This window comes from Budorcas taxicolor, chromosome 1 (assembly GCF_023091745.1).
Source record: "Budorcas taxicolor isolate Tak-1 chromosome 1, Takin1.1, whole genome shotgun sequence".
NCBI lineage: Eukaryota > Metazoa > Chordata > Mammalia > Artiodactyla > Bovidae > Budorcas > Budorcas taxicolor.
The window spans coordinates 183,145,156-183,166,391 of NC_068910.1; the positions used below are offsets into that span (position 1 = coordinate 183,145,156).

At 35.3% G+C, this 21,236-nt stretch overlaps 1 protein-coding gene across 1 annotated transcript in view; it reads left to right on the forward strand.

The window, feature by feature from the left end:
* Nucleotides 1-21,236, forward strand: part of HLTF (helicase like transcription factor) — a 57,366-nt gene that overhangs the window by 22,768 nt on the left and 13,362 nt on the right. Inside the window, exons 9-17 of the mRNA XM_052641200.1 lie at nt 2,260-2,335; nt 3,576-3,666; nt 5,546-5,628; nt 5,714-5,758; nt 6,619-6,708; nt 13,695-13,792; nt 18,054-18,197; nt 19,553-19,691; nt 20,420-20,555. Of these exons, the coding sequence (XP_052497160.1) occupies nt 2,260-2,335; nt 3,576-3,666; nt 5,546-5,628; nt 5,714-5,758; nt 6,619-6,708; nt 13,695-13,792; nt 18,054-18,197; nt 19,553-19,691; nt 20,420-20,555 (902 nt within the window). The remainder of the gene's footprint in view (nt 1-2,259; nt 2,336-3,575; nt 3,667-5,545; nt 5,629-5,713; nt 5,759-6,618; nt 6,709-13,694; nt 13,793-18,053; nt 18,198-19,552; nt 19,692-20,419; nt 20,556-21,236) is intronic.

A 21,236-nucleotide genomic window follows, 5' to 3' on the forward strand; every position in this document is an offset into this window, starting at 1 on the left:
GACTCTTGAGAGTCCCTTGGACTGCAAGAAGATCCAACCAGTCCTTAGTAAAGGAGATCAGTCCTGGGTGTTCATTGGAAGGACTGATGTTGAAGCTGAAACTCCAGGACTTTGGCCACCTGGTGCAAAGAGCTGACTCATTGGAAAAGACCTTAAGGCTGGGAAAGATTGAGGGCAGGAGGAGAAGGGGACAACAGAGGATGACATGGTTGGATGGCATCACCAACTCAATGGACATGAGTTTGGGTAAACTCTGGTAGCTGGTGATGGACAGGAAGGCCTGGTGTGCTGTGGTTTATGGGGTCGCAAAGAGTCGGACATGACTGAGTGAACCAAACCGAAGAATTAATAAAGAATTAGTTTTATAAGGCAAATAAGTGCTATTAGAATGAAATGGTTGTTCTTCATTCTCAACTCAAAGTCCAAAGAACTTAAAATGGGAAATAATTTAAGTACAAGGTATATGCAAAATATTTTTTTCTTTTGGACTTTTCTCTGCTACTGTTCTTCTGATTTCTTCGTTTTCAAAGATGCTGCATATCGGTTTCCTACCGCTGTTTATTATTTTCCATTTTCTTAATTTCTAAGCTTAGTTGCATTTCCTTCTTTGTACTTTTATTGGAAGTTTAACTATGGTATTAACATGTAAGATTCAGTCCCCTACCCTGAATATTCCAGTGCTTGTTACCTTTTTTTTTCCCCTACATTTTAGTTACTAAAACTGAAAAATAGTACCTAAGACTATGTAGTACTTCATTGTTAATTACCTGTTTAACAGTAAGGCATTCTTTTTTCCCCTTAAGATCAGCCATGCATTTAACGTGTTATGTAGTAGAAAGGCTTTATGATATTTTGTTTGCTACATTAGTTGAAATTGAGACTGAAAATGTGATTTCCTGCCAGGCATTTACTGCAATAGAAATTTCATTATGTTAAATAGATTTGGATATTGCAAACTTACAGAGTAAAAACTAAATTCCATGAGATGGGAGCATAGTATTTGATAGTTTAGGCTTTATATGTACATTTTTTTTGACCTTCATGAAGAAAAGGTTTGCTGAGCCAAGTCATTGAATGTGAAAAGAATAATGTAAAGGACATCCTTTATTTTGTAGATAAAATTTTAAATTATTTCTCCATGCTGTTTAATATAAGTGATTATGCTGATTACTGAGGAAGACTGGGTAAGATGTCTTGTCTTGACTGAAGGCATTTTTAACATCTGCTTCTTGGAGCTAATGCTTTTAAAAATTAATTATCTAATTTCTAGTCACATATTTCTAAATATGGTATATCTTGGATTTTTAATTTATTTAGACTCATACTGTTGAAAGGGGATAGATTTTCTTTTTAACCACATTTTTAGAGAAATGTAAACTCTAGTGGGATTTTATAAAATGTTTAAAATTATCTTTTAAAAAATAAAATAAAATATCTTTTATTGGCCTTAATTCTAGGTAAAAATTACATTGTACTCCTGCTATCCAATCTTGAACCCACTCTGAGGTTCAAAATAATGATCTTCCTTTCACAATATACCTACCTTTCTTTTTAAACTGAAAGAATTAATTTAATTAAACCCAATTTTATTTGTCATTCCTTCATACAGAATCAAGTCTAGAATTAAGATTGGAGGAACCCTGCCCTAGTAGACTCAGTTGAAAATATTTTCACAGAGAAGTATAAAAGTTTGCTTTTATAGAAGTTCTTGTGCTCACATAGATGCATTTTTGAAACAAAGAAACAGGAAGGGAAAAGAACAAAGAATTGGCAGGAAAATCCCTGATAGAGCAGGGGAGCAGGCCCTCTGATACCTGACTATTGGATCTACCCGCTCTAAGAATTACAGAGAAAAAAAGGGTGTCAATGGCAGCTTAGCTTCATTATAGATCTGTTATCTATTGAGAAGGGACTCTAGGTTTGAAAGTTTCTAGTGTTAGAATTCCTTTTAATTTTGAAGTAAATCTCATTCATGACTGTTTCTCACAGTAATATGCCATTTATAATTGAAGTTTGCTTTTTTGTATTTCTTTTGAAAAGGTTGAGACAGACTAGTTTTCTTTTTTTAGATACCTGTTAAAACTTTTTTTCAATTTGTACATTTTTCCTCTTAATGTACCTCCTTGCATTGCTCCAGAAGAGGGTAGCCATTTAAGTAGTCTTTATTGTATAAAGTAAAGCAGTATAAACTAGGATATATTTTTAAGTTTACTTAAAACTGACAGCAGTACTATGTAAGAAATATGCCTTTTCATCTAGGAATGTAATGTTTATGATGAATCTATGGAACTTGGAGGAAACAATACCAGTGAAAAGGCAGCTGGACTAATCAAAGGTAAACCTTCATTTTGAACGTGACCTCATAGATTTTTCCGATTTAATGATGTAATTCCACCTCTGGCTTTAGTACTGTACAAAAATTTCAGATTTTTTTCTAAAGAATCTCATGAAAACTGGTAGTCAAGAAAAATTTCATGAAGGAGGCCATGATGAAATTGGGTGGTAACACATTAAAGAATCTGAGGAAGAACATTTTTGGTTGAGAAAAAAAGCCCCAGGAAAGGGCAGGTAAAAACAAAACAAAACAGAGTATCTTGCTCTGGGACCTCAGAATAGTTTGTGGTATTTATAATGTAAATAAATAACTGAATATGAATAGGTAGGCATGAATAGCAGCAGATTTAGATAGGTTAGAGCCAAATTAGAGGAGAAATGAAAAGGGATGCAGTTATATGGTTGCATTTAGCAGTTAGTGACTTTCATAAAATTAATTTCTGAAGATTGGTTAGAGTAGAGCAAGACTGAAGATATTTTAAAATAAGACTAGTAGATGAAGAAATAGAAATGACATCTGTGTTCTGTTACTGATTTTGCTATGTTTGAGACAGGGGCAAAATAGAGAGAGAGAGAGGCAGAATTGAGGGCTTCGAGGTGGGGGCAGGGTTAGGAAAAATTTTTGCATGTAATGGAAAGAATAATTTGTTGGCCTTTGGGAGGAAATGTGATCAAGAAAATAGGTATATGAGTTAGCATGAGAAGGAAAGGAAATAATGCTGAGGAAAAATATAGTATTTGAAAGAATTAAAAAATTTAAAAAAAGGAAAATTGGTTAATTTATAGAAGATGACATCTGATTTTCTTTATAAAGTGAAGTAGGTCATCTGCTGAGAGTAAAAGGAGTTTAAAATCTGGGCAGAGGATCCAGTGTATGATAGTATAGCTATTCCAGGTGAGTGGGTAGGGAGGTACTGTGATAGGTAGAAGAGTTGCTAAGTGATACAAGGTTGACAACTGAGATTGGGAAGTGTACATTTATTATACCACTTGTTTATTGTTCATTTTTTTCTGCAGCAGCGCTCAGCTGCCTTGGTATAGCAGGAAATACAGTCAGTGTGGGGACTGACTGCATGACTACAGGGGAAACAACTAGGTTACAAAAAAGTTGAAGTTACTTTTGTGAGAAAATACTAGATTAGGAAACTAGCTATTGAGTTAGAAAACCAACGTTTTAAGGAAGATGCTTCTTGTCTGAGATAGTTTACTAATACTCTTTATCCTTTTCTTTGAAATGGAAGGATCTAGATGTAGTGGAGAACCCAGTATTTCAGATGTCAAGGGAAAGAATAAATATCCCAAATCAGAATTCTCTAGCTCCCGCCCCAAAAGGTAAACTCTTTTATGGTTTGATTTTATGTAATATGTTTAAACTCTTTCTCTATTTTCTTACATATGCAAGAAAGATATGACCATTATCTCCACAACATAGTTCTTTCAAATACATTCTTTAATTTGAAACTGCTAAAATCATTGTGACTTAGGGAGGTAGACTGTTCTCATTTTGTAGGTTAAAAAGTAACATTAATATATAAAAGAAGTAATCGATAATTTTTAATAACCACTATCTTTCTATCATTTTCCTGTTTCTTTCACATAGGAACTGAGATCTCACTTTTGGGTTTTTTGTTTTCATTGAGACTTAAGAAGAGTTTTCTTTGTGAATTTAAGGAGTTGAGAACTGATGTATATTTATTGGACGACTTGACAAAAGCATTGTTTGCTCATTTGAGTTGTTTCTCAATTCACCTTTAGTAGAAATAAAAACGAAGAAGGCAATGGCAACCCACTCCAGTACTCTTGCCTGGAAAATCCCATGGACGGAGGAGCCTGGTAGGCTGCAGTCCATGGGGTCGCTGAGAGTGGGGCACGACTGAGTGACTTCACTTTCAGTTTTCACTTACATGCACTGGAGAAGGAAATGGCAACCCACTCCAGTATTATTGCTTGGAGAATCCCAGGGACAGAGGAGCCTAGTGGGCTGCCGTCTATGGGGTCGCACAGAGTCAGACACGACTGAAGCGACTTAGCAGCAGCAGCAGAAATAAAACATGATAAAGTTGTTTATGGACAGTATTATATTCATGTAGACTGGAAGGAGAATTTGAATAAAACCCATAATGCCCCTCTGATTTCCACTTGAATTGTTAAGTTTATAAATTTTATTCATTTCTGAGGTAGATCTAAATACTTGGCTTTTGTGTTTTTTTGTTCACTATCAATACCTGCAGGTATGACCCCAAATCTGAGTCCCTCTTAGCTATTCTATTTGAAATAGAGATTTCAAATCTGGGGCTTTGTTAATTGTTCTGTCTTTAATACCTGTCTGAACTGAGTATAAAACCAGGACTCATCAGTTTCCCTTTTATCTAGATCTCAAATCTTATATAACTCTGAACTGAACATGAGTCTGGGTAACAGAGCACTATCAGCTGGACAGGATTAGGTTCAAGGGTGTGGAAATAATGATGACATGGGAAAAACAACAACCAACACACAAACTATTAATTTAACTATTAATTAAAACATAGAGATATACTTACTGTATAGCAGGGACTATTTTAGAGGCTTTACATGTGGTAACACATTTTATTGTACAGACTGAATTGTATCTTTATTCCTATTTTCCGAGTGAGGAAGCTGAAACTTAGAAGAATATTAGGTAATTTGCCAAGAGTCACATAGCAAATAAATGGTGGAATGGAGATTTGAATCTAGGCAGTCTCATTCCATAGTCCATTGTTTCTAGGCACTTAAACATAGTACTGTACTACTTCTACACGGAATTTATAAAAGTTTCCATTATGAAAGAATTACATTTTTGCCTCTTAGCTGTTTACTTTATATTCGAGGGTTTTCTTTGATAATCAGAATCACTTCTTTTTTGTTCTAGTTTTATACAAGTATTTTAATTGAATTACCAAATAATAAAGTGTTGAAGAGATTACTATTCTAGAAGGTTTACTTTCTCAAATTTATTTTAATAATCATAATACTGTATTTTGTACAGTTAAATGCATCTGGCTGTGAAAGCAAAATGCTTTTAGCAAATTCGGCTTTCATTTGTCAAATAAAATTTTTTTTCCCTTGAAATTTTCTCAAAAAATAAACCAGGGTAAGACAAAAGCATTTGTATTACATTTATTAAACATAGATTTTATATCCCATTTTATTCGGGGTTGATAAAAAAATTGTGTATACTTAATTTTAGGAGAAAACCTGCTGCTGTACAGTACACTGAAAGTAGTGATTCAGAGGAAGTTGAACCAAGTGAATTGCCACAGAAGATGAAAGGTAATATGAAATGAGTTTGATTTGATAATGTGTCCTGTATTTTAATTTCCTAGTGTGACCACATTATATTTGGTTTTGTTTTTAGGCAAACTGAAAAGAACACAATCAGAGACTAAAATCAGAGTAAAAGGTATGTGTATACATCTCAATATCCCCTGTCTACACTTAAAGATTATTAAAGTAATCATTGATTTGTATCTGTCTAGCTTGGAATTCTTTAGTAATAGATCTTAAATTTGACTACTTTTTACATTTAAACTATTTATGGAGTTTACCAAGGGTGTTAAATGAATGAAGCAAATTGAAAGAATAGTTTCAAATTAAAGTCTAAGAGAAAATATTTAAACTGACTTTAGACAAAACAAAAATCTTTCTACTGCTTATGAAATGACTTCAATAAAACCTGTTTTGTATATGTATAAATTGTAGTTACAGAAGTGGGGTGAGACTGCCTTTTTGTCAGTATAGCTCAGCTATTATATTTAGCATTATACAAATTTATAAATGTTGAGTATCTTTACTTTTTCCTTTGTCTTTAAAACATCTTTACTTTATCTCCTAATCTGATTGTATCATATTCCTAGGTTAAGAAATTGTGTTGCATTTGGAAGATAACTTATCACCATTTGACTGATCTGAAAATTTGGCAGCATCTTCATTAAAAGTTAAACACCTGTTTCATTGAAAATATTCTCCTTCCACCTAGGAGCTGAATCACTTTGCATTTGACTGCTTCTACTTTCATATTTCTTCCTTTGGAGAAGCTTCAGTTTATCATGAATGACTGTTTCTTCTCTGAGCTAGAAAGATGCTTAGTGTCAAAAGAGGCAGTTTTGGTTACTAGAAATTATTTTATATTTATTTAATAATACAAACTCTTGAAGTTTGTAAGTGGTATTATGTTTCCTATTCTTAGAAAGTTATCTGTACTTAAGTACAGGAGAGAATTAGTTTTCAGATTTCTTAATAATTCTGTGGTTTGTACTTCAGCAGGATCTTCTAAGGTTCAAGAGGATGCAGAGTTTGAATGTGCACTTACTTCATCTACCCCTGCAGCAAAAAAGAAAATGTTGAAAACGGGTAAGTAAATCTGCTTTTGTTTGGTTTATTTTTTCTGTTTCTCAAATAAAATTTTAAATGACAAAAGTATAAAATCATATTACTAGAAAAAAGTAGAGAAAAAATAGTCTCATTTTTTAAAGTACAATTTATTGTACTTGTATTTTCCTATTCTATTTGTTTTAGTTAGGTCATAAATATGATGGACAGAGGTCTCTTACTCATCTGAGTAGCAGAGATATTGTTTCTAGTAAAGGCACAGAGCAATTTATGGCTGTTTTAAAACAATTTAATTTGGATTAATTAGAATTGTAAATATTTATTATTGGTATGATAATTTGTTTTTCAATTAAAAATGTGAGTGATATTTATTATTACTTTATAATTTGTAATTCGTAAGAAAGTGACACTGCTTAAGAGTCTAAATATTTGAAATGGAAAGAGATTGGACTGCGGTTAAGGAGATCTAGCAAATTATTTTAGCTCTGTACCTTAGTAACTTCTGTTCTACATATTGAAGATGCAGCAGACAAGTCTATTTTCATGGGGCTTATGTCTATTGATGAGGTGGAAACATAAACATGTAAACATAATTTAAAATGTTTTTAATTTATTTTTTACTTACGTGTGGTTGCTTTACAGTATTATATGTTACAGGTATACAGTTTTTAAAGGTACTACTCCACTTATAGTTATTATAAAATATTGGCTATATTCCCCATGTTGTACAATATATCCTTGTAGCTCATATCTAATATTTGGTACTTACTCCCATATCTCTCCTTTGCCCCTCCCCTATTCCTTCTCTCCACTGGTGACCACTAGTTCTCTATATCTGTGAGTCTAGTTTTTTGTTATATTCACTAGTTTGTTGTATTTGTTAGATTCTTCTTATAAGTGATACCATACAATATTTGTCTTCTCTGTCTGACTTAACTTCATTTAGCATAATGCTCTTCAAGTCCAGTCATGTTGTTTCAAATAGTAAAATTTTATCTTTCTTTTTGAAAATATTACTTGTTTTGTTTATTTTTGTTGTTGTTCAGTCACTCAGTGTCTTTGAGACCCCATGGACCACAGGATGCCAGGCTTCCCTGTCCTTCACTATCTCCTGGAGTTTGCTCAAACTCATGTCCATTGAATTGGTGATACAATCCAACCATCTCATCCTCTGTTGTTCCCTTCTTCTCATGCCCTCAGTCTTTCCCAGGATCAGGGTCTTTTCCAATGAGTCGGCTTTTCCCATCAAGTGGCCAAAGTATTGGAACTTCAGCATCTGTACTTCCAATGAATAGTCAGAGTTAATTTCCTTTAGGATTAACTAGTTTGATCTCCTTCCTGTCCAAGGAACTCTCAAGAGTCTTCTTCAACACCACAGTGTTGGACCTCTTCATGGTCCAACTCTCACAGACATCTGTGACTACTGGAAAAACCATAGCTTTGACTAGATGGACCTTTGTCAGCAAAGTAATGTCTTTGCTTTTTACTACCCTATCTAGGTTTTTCATAGGTTTTCTTCCAAGGAGCAGGAGTCTTTTAATTTTGTGGCTGCGGTCACCATCTGCAATGATTTTGGAGCCCAAGAAAATGGTCTGTCACTATTTCTGTTGTTTCCCTATCTTTGCCATGAAGTGATGGGACCGGATACCATGATCTTCGTTTTTTGATTGTTGAGTTTTTAAGCCAACTTTTTCACTCTTCTCTTTCACCTTAATCAAGAGGCCCTTTAGTTCCTCTTCACTTTCTGCCATTATTTGTTTTTAACTTTTTCTTTTGGCTGTACCACGTGGCTTGTGAAATCTAAGTTCCCAAACCAGAGATTGAACGTGGGCCTTAGCAGTGAAAGTGCTGAGTTCTAACCACTGGACCACCAGTGAATTCCCCAAATTTCATTCTTTTTTAATGGCTGAGTAATATTCCATTGTGTGTGTGTGTGTGACATCTTTTTTTTTTCCATTCATCTATTGATGGACACTTAGGTTGCTCTGTATCTTGGCAGTTATAAATAACGCTGTTGTGAACATTGGGGTGAGTGTGTTTTTTTAGAGTTAGTGTTTTTATCTTTTTGTATATACCCAAGTGTAGAATTGCTGGGTCATATGGTTCTTTGAGAAACTACCTTACTGTTTTTCAGTTGCTGTACCAATTTTTATTTCCACTAATAGTATATGAGGGTTCCATTTTCTCTACAGCTTCACTAACGTTTGTTATTTGCATTCTTTTAGATGATAGCCATTCTGACAGGTATGAGGTATTTGATACCTCATTGTAGTTTTGATTTGCATTTCCCTGATGGTTAGTGATGTTGAGTATATTTTCATGTGTGTGTTGGCCATCTACATTTCCTCTTTGAAACAATGTCTGTTCAGGTCTTCTGCCCATTTTTTAATTGGGTTGTTTGTGTTTTTGATGTTGAGTTATATGAGTTGATTGTATATGTTGGATATTAATCCCTTATTAGTCAAATCATTTGCAAATATATCCTCCCATTTAGTAGGCCTCCCATTTAGCTTATTTGTTTCGTCAATGGTTTCCTTTGCTGTGCAAAAGCTTTTAAGTTTAATCAGGTCCCATTTGTTTATCTTTGGTTTTATTTTCTTTAGGAGATGATCCAAAAAATATTGCAGTGATTCATATCAAAGAGTGTTCTCTTTTCCTGTAGGAGTTTTATAGTATCTGGTTTTACCTTTAGGTCTTTAGTCTATTTTGAGTTTATTTTCATATGTGGTGTTAGTGAATATTCTACTTTCATTTTTTTACATGTAGCTGTCCAGATTTCCCATCACCCCTTATTGAAGAGGCTGTTTTCCATTGTATATTCTTGTCTTTTTTGTTGTAGGTAATTGATGATAAGTGTGTAGGTTTATTTCTGAGCTCTCTGTACTGTTCCATTGATCTGTGTGCTGCAGCCATACTGTTTTGATTACTGTAGCTTTATAGTATAGTTTGAAGTCAGAGAGCATGATTCCTCCAGCTCTGTAAAAATCACTGCTACTAAACAGAAAAAAGAAAAAAAATGAACCTGTTTACAGGACAGCAGTGTAGTCGCAGACATAGAAACCAGATTTGTGGACACAGTGCGAGGAGGAGAGGATGGGGCAAATTGAGAGAGTAGCATTGAAACATATAGACTACCTTATGTAAAATTACATAGCCAGTAGGAGTTTGCTGTATGACACAGGGAGCTCAATTCTGGTGTGCTGTAACAATCTGGGGGGTGGGGCGGGGGAGGTAGGAGGGAGATTCAAGAGGGAGGGGACATATGTATACCTATGGTTGGTTCATGTTGATCCATGGCAGAAACCAGCATACTATTGTAAAGCAGTTATCCTCTAATTAAAAATAATTAAAAGAAAAAGAAAAAATGAATAAAAAGAAATGAGGACACTTTAAGAGACTTCTGGGAAAGCACCAAGCTCACTAATATTTGCATTATAGTACTCCCGGAAGTAGAAGAGGAAAAGAAAAAGCCTGAGACGTAATAGCTAAAAACTTCACTAACCTGGGAAATAGTCACCCAAATTGAGGAACAACTGAGTTCCATACAGGATGAATCCAGGGAGGAACATGCTAAGACATTGTAATTAAAATGGTAAAAATTAAAGAGTAAATATTTAATGCAGCAAGGAAAAAGCAGCAAATAAACATACAAAGGAACTCCCTTAAGGATATCAGTTGATTTTTCAGCAGAAACTCTGCAGGCCAGAAGGGAGTGGCTTGATAAATTTAAAGTAATGAAAGAGAACAACCTACAACCAAGAATACTCTACCCAGCAAGAGTCTCCTGAAGATTTGATGGAGAAATCAAAAGCTTTACAGACAAGCGAAAGATGAAAGAGTTCAGCACTACAAAACCAGGTTTACAACAATCGTTAAAGGAACTTCTCTAAGCAAAAAAGGAAAGGCCACAACTAGGAACAAAATTACAGAAAGAAAAAACTCACCAGTAAAGGGCAAATGTACAGTTAAAGTAGAAAATCATCCTCATACAAAGCTAGTTACTGAGGTTAAAAGACAAAAGTAGTAAAATCATCTATGAAGCAGTTAAGGAATACACAAAACAATTAGATGTAAAATATCTCAAAAATAGTAATCATAAGGGAGTTTTAAAATGCATTTGAAATTAAGAGATTAGCAACTTAAAATAATTATGTACAAAAACCTTATTAGTTCAGTTCAGTCATTCACTCGTGTCCAACTGTTTGTGACCCGTGGACTGCAGCATGCCAGGCTTCCCTGTCCATCACCAACTCCCAGAGCTTACTCAAACTCATGTGCAATGAGTCAGTGATGCCATCCAATGATGGTGATGCCATCTCATCCTCTGTCGTCCCTTTCTCCTCCTGCCTTCAATCTTTCCCAGCGTCAGGGTCTTTTCCAGTGCATCAGTCCTTTGCATCAGGTGGCCAGAGTATTGGGGCTTCAGCTTCAGCATCAGTCCTTCCAAAGAATATTCAGGACTGATTTCCTTTAGGATTTACAAAACCTCGTGGTAATTGCAAACCAAAATCTATAAAAAATATACATACAAAAAAGAAAAAGGAGTGCAAGTATAACACTAAAGATAGTCATCAAATAATAAGAGAACAAAAGAAGGGGAACAAAGACCTACAAAAGGAAATCCAAAATAACTACCAAAATGGCAATAAGAAGATAGATATATATCAATAATTATGGACCAGATGTTCCAGTCAAAAGACATAGAATGAGACTTTCCTTATGGGCAGTGGTTAAGAATTTGCCTTCCAATGCAGGGGGTTCAGGTCAATCCCTGGTCAGGGAGCTAAGATCCTACATATTTGGGAGCCAAAAAACCCAAAATGTAAAGCATAATCATTATTTTAACAAATTCAATAAGGACTTCAAAAATGGAGCTTCCCTGGTAGCTCAGTTGGTAAAGAATCCACCTACAGTGTAAGAGACACAAGAGACTCTGGTTTGATCCCTTGGTCAGGAAGATCCCCTGGAGGAAGGCATGGCCATCCACTCCATTTCTCTTACTTAGAGAATCCCATGGACAGAGGAACCTGGTGAGCTACAGTCCATAGGGAGGCAAAGAGTCAGACACAACTGAAGTGACTTAGCGAGCAGCAAACATGAAGAAAATAAAGTAAAATAGTGAAATAAATACTGACCTTAGGTTCCTGGTTAAAAATTACGAAAGGAGTACATCAAGGCTGTATATAAGGCTTATTTAACTTATATGCAGATTACATCCTGCGAAATGCCAGGCTGGATGAAGCACAAACTGGAATCAAGATTTCTGGAGAAGTGTCAATAAGCTCAGATATGCAGATGACACCACCCTTATGGCAGAAAGCAAAGAGGAACTAAAGACTCTTTTGATGCAGGTGAAAGAGGAGGGTGAAAAAGCTGGCTTAAAACTCAGCATTCAAAAAACAAAGATCATGGCATCTGGTCCCATCACTTCATGGAAAATAGATGAGGAAACAGTGGAAACAGTGACAGATTATTTTCTTGCTCCAAAATTACTGTGCATGGTGACTGCAGCCATGAAATTAAAAGACACTTGCTCCTTGGATGTGGAGCACTGAAGAACTGATGCTTTCAAACTGCTGTGTTGGAGAAGACTCTTGAGAGTCCCTTGGACTGCAAGGAGATCCAACCAGTTAATCCTAAAGGAAATCAGTCCTGAATATTCATTGGAAGGACTGATGCTGAAGTTGAAACTCCAGGACTTTGGCCACCTGATGGGAATAGCTGACTTACTGGAAAAGACTCTGATGCTGGGAAAGATTGAAGGCAGGAGGGAAAGGGGATGAGCGAGGACAAGATGGTTGGATGGTATCACTGACTCAAAGGACATGAATTTGAGCAAACTCTGGGAGATGGTAAAGGGCAGGGAAGCCTGGTGTGCTGTAGTCCATAGAGTCACAAAGAGTCAGACACAATTGAGCAACTAAACAACAACAACCTATTTAAGAAGGTGACATTTGAACTAGCAAAGAATGATGAGAAAGAGTTAAGTTTTGTCTAAAATCAGAAAATTAGAAATAGAAAATTCTTTTTAGATTACTCTTGACCCTAACTGTAGAAATTTTAAGAAATGTGGGACTTCTCTGGCAGTTCAGTGGTTAAAACTCTGTGCTTCTAATGCAGGTAGCAAGGATTAGATCCCTGGTCAGGAAACCAAGATCTCAGAAGCTGTGGGGCACAGCCTGCCCCGCCACCCCCCCCCCCCCAAAAAAAAATCTCAGTTTATAGGCAAGGAACAGGAACACAGTGTACGGAACTGTAAATTACATTGGAGAACAAGTAAGCCATACAGTGAACCCAAAGATACTAGAGAGTGGTCAGAGAGAGAAGCTGACTAGACAGAGGGAGCGGGCATCTGAGTCAGAAGTTGTGTCTTTTACAACAATCTCAGAAGTGATACGCTATCATTTCTACCATATCCTGTTGGTCATATTGTTGTTTAGTTGCTAAGTTGTGTCTGACTCTTCACAACCTCATGGATTGTAGCACACCGGGCTCCTCTGTCCATGGGATTTTCCAGGCAAGAATACTGGAGTGGGTTGGCATTTCCTTCTCCAGGGGATCATATACACCAAGTCTAGTTGAATGTGGAAGGGGGCTATACAAGATTGTGACTTTGGGGAAATAGATACCATTTGGGCCCATCTTGGAGTCTGATACCACAGTAACTATAGTACAAATTCAGAAAACTGCATAAAACAAATTTTAATAACTATGAATAACCTAACAAGTATTAGGAGATAGTCCAAATTCTTCCCTGTGCCCTTTCTCAGTTACCATTCTCTACATTCCCCATAAACAATCACTATTCAGATTTTTAGTTGTATAAAGTGGTAAGGTAAAATCTAGTTCCTGTTACTTCATTATGGTTAGAAACAGAAGTTTTTTTGTTTCTTTTTAATTAATCCTAATTTCTCTTCATAGAGGCACATTTTTGACATATCTTTATTGACTTCATGTATGTTTGAGAAAAACCTGCTGAAGGATGTGTCGCTGATTCATTCTTTTAGGAGCATCTGCAGTGGAGAGTTCAAAGAAAACTGATGTTGAAGATAAACCAAGAACAACACTGATCATCTGTCCACTTTCTGTGTTAAGCAACTGGATGGTAAGTCTTTACAGCCCTTTAAAAATATAATTTATATTTGTCTTACACTATAAGAGAGTCATTCGTTGGGAGAAATATGGTTGGTTAGCACTTTATAGTTAAATTCAAATAATTGTTAGTTGACTTGGGGTTATTTTTACTGAATTGAAGTAGTTTTTCTCTGAAAATGTATAGTAGAGAAAGAAACATTGTCAGTTGCTATTGTAAGATTTGACTTACACTTCTGCCTCTTTCCTTTCTGTCTCCTGAAGTAGGAAAGGTGTATAGTTTAAGACCACACCATATTTATGAACTGTTGAAATCTCTTTCTGAAGTGCACCACTAATGATAACTTGTTTATTTTAACAGCTTATTACATTTAATGAGCTCTTATATGCTCAGTTTTTCCTAAACTCTTTTTATAGGTTTTCTCAATGAATCCTCATAACTAGTATTCTCATTTTCCAAGTGACTGGATTAAAACACAGAGAAATTAAATAACTTGCCTAAGGTCGTCCAGCCAATAAATGATGGAGCAAGGAGATAGTGTCCAACATTCTGACTCTAGAGCCTATTCTTTTAAGCTACTCGCCAGAAAATATAGTCTTTTTTTTTTTTCCTTCGAGATTGCTTTTCTGTTGTAAAACATTATATTGGAATGGAGCCTTTTTTTGTGTAGGAGCAGCTTGGTTCTATTTCCTTTCTAGTGTGACCTTCAAGCTGCATGTTTTAATGAAATAATGACTGTTGAAAGCATTGTGAACATAAAGACCACTGGATTTGAACTTCCATTCTTGCCACCTGCAAGGTTATCTGCATCTGTCCTCGACTTGCCTCCTTTTATCTCAGACGTGGAAGAGTTCCTGCTCTTTATAAAGATCAGAACATGAGTCTGTACATTAGATTTCATCTCTTTCTGCTTTTGCATTTTGTCTGTTATTCTTCCTCTTGTCTGGTTATCCAGTCTCTCTCCACTGGCTCTTTCATGAAACATACTCAGATCCTTTTGATTTTCAAATGCTTTCTCTTGAGTATGTCTCATATTTAATGATTATGTCTCATTTTAAAGGAGTGATGGTTGAGCATATAGGGATAAGAATTAGAATTTTGCAATCTCTGCAAGTTGCTGTCTTCCAAGCCCCCCAGTGACATAACTGCACAGTACTGTAATAAGCAGGCTAGAAGTAACCTTTCCTTCCTTTCTTTGTCTTCAGATGTGGGAAAGAATCCAGTTAAAGGAGTAAAATACCAATCCCAAATACACCACATAATTTTGGGGGCTATTTAGGTTACCTGTCGTCCTAGTGGAAAATTAAGTAGTAACTCCTATTTCATTCACGCAGACAGACACACACATACAACCTACCACAGTGACTACAAACTCAATACTATAGGTTCTCTTTCACCAAGAGTTAATTTTCTTTTATGTCAAGTCTAATTTTCCACAAATATTATCTGTTCTGTTTAAAGGCTAACACATTGATTGGCTTTTCTCATACTGTTCTCTTTCTCCTTTCCTTTTCCACTTGATAAAATTCTTGATAAAATTCTCTTGATAATTGATAAAGATTTCTTAATAAAATTTCTGCATTTTCACCTTTAATGTTTCATGTTTTATCTTCTTTATATTTTTGCCTCTGCTGTTTCAGATTTCATTCTCTCTTTAGCTCACAGTAAGTCTGGGTTTTGCTCCTGTCTTCCTTAGTCTCGTCAGAGACTTCATTGTTGCTGTGTCTAGTGGATTCCCTTTATCTTCTCCCCTGCACTGACTTTCTTTTTTGTTTTCTTTTTATTACTTTTTGTTATGTGTTATTTTGTAAATCATCTTTAACCATTTTGGTAAATAGAGGGAATGAGCATAAATTACAAATTAAAAAATTAATCTTGTATTTGTTCTTAAAACTTTGATATTCTTTGGTCCTTCACTCAAGATTTTGTTTGCTGCCCCAGTGACCATTGTTTTTCTCCACTTCTTCCATACATCATATGTAGTCTGCCTTTTTTCTCCTAAGCTTTTTTTTTTTTAAGTATTATGAAAATTTGTAATGAGATCCATGTTCAGTTCAGTTCAGTCGCTTAGTCGTGTCCAACTCTTTGTGACCCCATGGACTGCAGCACGCCAGGCCTCCCTGTCCATCACCAACTCTTGGAGTTTACCCAAACTCATGTTCATTGACTCAGTGATGCCATCCAACCGTCTCATCCTCTGTCGTCCCCTTCTCTTCCCGCCTTCAGTCTTTCCCAGCATCAGGGTCTTTTCAAATGAGTCAGTTCTTCGCATCAGGTGGCTACAGTATTGGAGTGTCAGCTTCAACGTCAGTCCTTCCAATGAACACCCAGGACTGATCTCCTTTAGGATGCACTGGTTGGACTCCTTTGCAGTCCAAGGGACTCTCAGGAGTCTTCTCCAATACCACAGTTCAAAAGCATCAATTCTTTGGTGCTCAGCTTTCTTTATAGTCCAACTCTCACATCCATACAGGACTGCTGGAAAAACCATAGCCTTGACTACCTTTGTTGGCAAAGTAATGAATGTCTCTGCTTTTTCATATGCTGTCTAGGTTGGTTATAACTTTCCTTCCCAGATGTAAGCGTCTTTTAATTTCATGGCTTCAGTCACCATCTGCAGTGATTTTGGAGCCCCCAAAAATAAAGTCTGCTACTGTTTCCCCATCTATTTGCCATGAAGTGATGGGACCAGATGTCATAATCTTAGTTTCTGAATGATGAGCTTTAAGCCAACTTTTTCATTCTCCTCTTTCATATTAGTCCTCTCAATTTAAGAATCAAAAGTTTGCCACATTTGCTTTATATTTTTCTTTGCTGGAATATTTTAAATTGTGCCTCAGACCTCATGTCTTATCCTCCAATAGAAGCATAAGCTTTGCCCTTTAAATATTGCTCTCTCTAGCCTCTTTCCCTAAACCTACCTTTATCATTGTATTTGTTTTCCTTAGAGCATCTTATTTATTCCAGTGATTTCATGTACTGATACTGATAACTTTGAAGTCTATATCTACATTTGCATTATAGGCCAATATTTAAGTTTTTGTGGTGTATTTCTCCAGTTAGATATTTTAAGGTGACCAAAATTTTAAAATCTCTAAAATAGTAATACTCATTACCTCTTTTTCATCTTTATGCCTGTTTTTCCTTAATTTTTTTTAAAACTTCTTTGTATCATTATCACACAGTTCTTCTAGTAGTTTTTTAAGTTTCAGAGTCTTCTTTTGATTTCTCCCTTTTCTTCATATTCCGTATTAGTTCTCAAGTCCCCATCAGTCCATGTACATATCAGCCGTTTCCATTCTGGGCTTTTGCCATTCTGGTTTAGGTCTTCATCTTTCATCATTTTTCACCTAATAGTTTCCCAGCTATGTCTCCTTAGTGTCTTCTCTTTCTCATCTTTTTTTTTCTGCTCAGAATCTCTCAGCTCTGTTGTTTTCATAAGTTAAAAAAACCCAAACAAAAAACTCTCTTAAGTTTTAAAAACTGATCATGTTGTTAAGGAGGGCAGTAACCTGGTCTTATTTTTTTCTTTAGCTGTATCATCTTTCTAGTTTATACCTGACAAATAGTAGTCTTATAATAAATGAATGAAAGTGGATACTGTGCTTGAAACTCTACCTACATTCATGAAAATATTCCTTACTGTTCTTTTATTGTTTAATTTTTAAAGATTAAACTGGAATCATTAAAGATCCTTTTTGTAGAATACTAAATTTAAGAAAACCTAATTACTGTCTTAAAAGAGCTTGCTGCTGCTGCTGCTAAGTCGCTTCAGTTGTGTCCGACTCTGTGCGACCCCATAGATGGCAGCCCACCGTCCCTGGGATTCTCCAGGCAAGAACACTGGAGTGGGTTGCCATTTCCTTCTCCAGTGCATGAATGGGAAAAGTGAAAGTGAAGTCACTCAGTCATGTCCAACTCTTAGCGACCCCATGGACTGCAGCCTACCAGGCTCCGCCGTCCATGGGATTTTCCCGGCAAGAGTACTGGAGTGGGTTGCCATTGCCTTCTTTTAACTTCTAAAGATGAAGCAGCCGCTCACTGGTAGGGCCAGGCAAAATTTATATAATGTATTATTACTGTAAATATGCCAGTTTCTCTGGCAATAAAATATTAGTATTGTTATTGTTGTTTTAGTTTAGATTTCGTGAAACTTGTTTTTATGGGATTTTAGTAGTTTGACTCGTCAAACTGCCAAGACAGTATATTTTATATACATATTAAACCTGATACTAATCTTCTCATTATTAAAATATTTCTAATTTTCTTTTAGGACCAGTTTGGACAACATATAAAATCAGATGTGCACTTGAATTTTTATGTTTATTATGGTCCTGATCGTGTTAGAGACCCAACCTTGCTTTCAAAACAGGATATTGTTTTGACTACATACAATATTTTAACTCATGACTATGGTGTAAGTGTGTTGATACTCAGAGATTTTCAGAAGTTGAATTTAAGAAATTGCTTCAGGTTTCTAAAGTGTTCTAAAATTTAGGCTTTATACTTTTCCTTTTTTTCTTTCTGAATATATAAGAAGTAAATAGGAAATTTTTTAAGTAAAATATTTTATTAAAATTAATTTTACCTACATCTTGTTACTTAAGTGTGGCTACTGGAAAATTGAATATGACATATGTGCTTGCACAACATTCCTGTTGGACAGTGCTGCTCTAGACCCTTTTTTCAGAACCATTCACATGCATACCTATCCACATAACTTAGCATATAATTTCAGGAACTGGTGGGAGTGCCCTGAATCCCTTCTGTGGGCTCTACCTCCAAATTAAGGATCTCTGTTTCAGGAGTTGATGGGTTTCTTTAGATGTGGAATTTGCCACATCATCACTGCACAGATGGAGAAACTTGAGCATCAAGCGGTCCTTCCAGCTGTGATCATAGCTAGTGTGGGGACCCCGTCATCTGATCTTCTGGGGTGTGGGGCTGCCTGGCCGTCATGTACAGGTGTGGAGGGCAGGCCCTGGGTGTCACCTCTTAGAGGGTGATGCTGCTTCTGCCTCTCTAGTCGCCACAAGAGAAAATTGTTTTTTAATATTTTGCCAGAAAAAAAGAAGGTTCAACTTCCTTTAGATAATAATTTAGGAATATTTTATATTTAGACCACTTGAATTTTTAAATTTGAATTTAAGTGTATCCAGCAATTTGTCAATGAATTCTTTTTCTAATTTGAAATATTGTTTTCTGTCACAGTGATTTAATAATTATTTATTTAAAAATAAGCTTTTTTAATATCTGAAACTTAGGAGTTTCCCAATTCATTTAGGATTCCAATTGTCTAATTCCAGTTAAGTGAAAATGTTCTCCAAAATACTTCATTATAAAAATTTTAGTCTTCGGGTAAGAACATTGATTTTTACATTAAAAAGTCATTCTGTTATATTCAAATAATTCTTTTAGCTGACATCATATGTCATATGTTTGACTCTGAGGCATGATAACTTAGTGTTTTGAACCATGATCTCAGCAGAAAGCTAGACAACTTGGATTTGAATGCTAGCTCAGCACTTCCTAGCTGTGGTACTTTGAGCAACATATACCATACCTTGGTGCTTCAATTTTCTCATTTGTAAAATAGGAATAATAATACTTTATGAGTTGGTGAACATTCAATAATTTAATGTATGTAATGCTTAAAGAAGTACCTACCACATAGTAAGTGATGATATTAAAAAATAAGAACTCATTATCAAATTACATAAAGTATTATCTTAATTTCCTGTGTTTTTAATTCATATGAAATATTTATTTTAGACTAAGGGTGATAGTCCATTACATAGCATAAGGTGGCTAAGAGTGATCCTGGATGAAGGACATGCCATACGAAATCCAAATGCTCAGCAAACAAAAGCTGTACTTGATTTAGAAGCAGAAAGAAGATGGGTTTTGACAGGTAATGGTATGGATTTTGAGATAACATATACTATCTCACTGGATTTTGAGATAGCATATACTTAGAAAAGTTAATTCCAAAATACATATTGTTAAGTAAGTTATGAGGTAACTTGTAAATTTGAAGTGGATATAAAGTCTCCAAAAATTTATTATAGAAATCATTTAATAAAACTGACTTTTTTTCTTAACTGCCCATGATACAGCAACATTTGAATTATAGTTTATTTATAGAACAGTCACCAGAATAATTTTTCAACATTGGATTTGACACTTTATTTATTTTTTAAGTTTTTATTGGATTTGACACTTTAATTCTCCAATCAGAATCTTGATTTCTCTGCTTCCCATCTTGGAGCTTGTTTGCTACATGTGAACCTATACTGGAAGATGGGGACAAGAATATAAACTCAAAAATTAGTTTTTTTCTTCTTGCTAGTGCTACTGATTTAAAAATCTGATAAGCAAATGTTCTTGATAAGGAGAAAGTTAAGTTTACAGGATCTGTGTTCTTTTTGTTAGTATGGCAAGTGAGAGCTAAAAGTTAGAGCCAGACTGGATTTTGAGATTGTGTATATGTTTAATAAAGCATTATAGTTACAGCTTAATAGTGGGTATGCTTAGAACTAAGTGCCCATTTTCAAGTGTTGTCTCAGTTAATTGGGCCAGGTGGATATTTTGATTGTGTACTCTTGCTATAGAGTTACAAGAGTTTTATGTTCTTTTTAGGCACTCCAATTCAGAATTCTTTAAAGGACTTGTGGTCTCTTCTTTCCTTTTTAAAACTTAAACCATTTGTTGATAGAGAATGGTGGCATAGAACAATACAGCGTCCTGTCACAATGGGAGATGAAGCTGGACTTAGGTAAGTAATTTCACAACTGATAGTTATAAATAATTGTTAGCAGCTTGACCAGTTGCCACTTTCATTACCCCTTTAACCTGACTGTTGTGGCTTTCCTCTCCAAAACATGTTTACAGCTTAATGCATTTGACTCAAAATCTAATGATTCTTGTTTATGGAGATGAAAATTTCTAACTATCACTAAAAGGTTAATCAGACTTTCCCCTGATTTTAGTCAAAACTGTGAAGAAAGAGCAGAGCTATATGGTCTTTGTGTGTTGCTCTTACCCTCAAAACCACCATTAATAAACAGTAATAGGAAAAATATGCTCAGAGAATCTAATATGCACTAAATTTTCATAACTGATAAGTTTTAAGCATTAGATAGTTTTAGTGATAATTGAATGTTGTGATAATACAGTGGCATCACCAACAGTTTCTACAAGAGAGAAAGTTGTTTCTGGTGGAGATAGATAAAAGTTGAGAACATAAAAGTCAACTTGGTGATAGCCATTTTAAAAGCAAAGTATTCGGCTAACGTGGTTCACATATTTTGCTACAGTGGTGGGTTTCAGACAGGGTTTAGGATTCATTAGCAGTTTGTAAAATCATCAAGATGGCAGCTAGCATTATAGCTGCTCATTAAATAAAATGAAATAAAGTAGAAGATTTAATAAAACAGCAAAGTGTATCACAAACAGT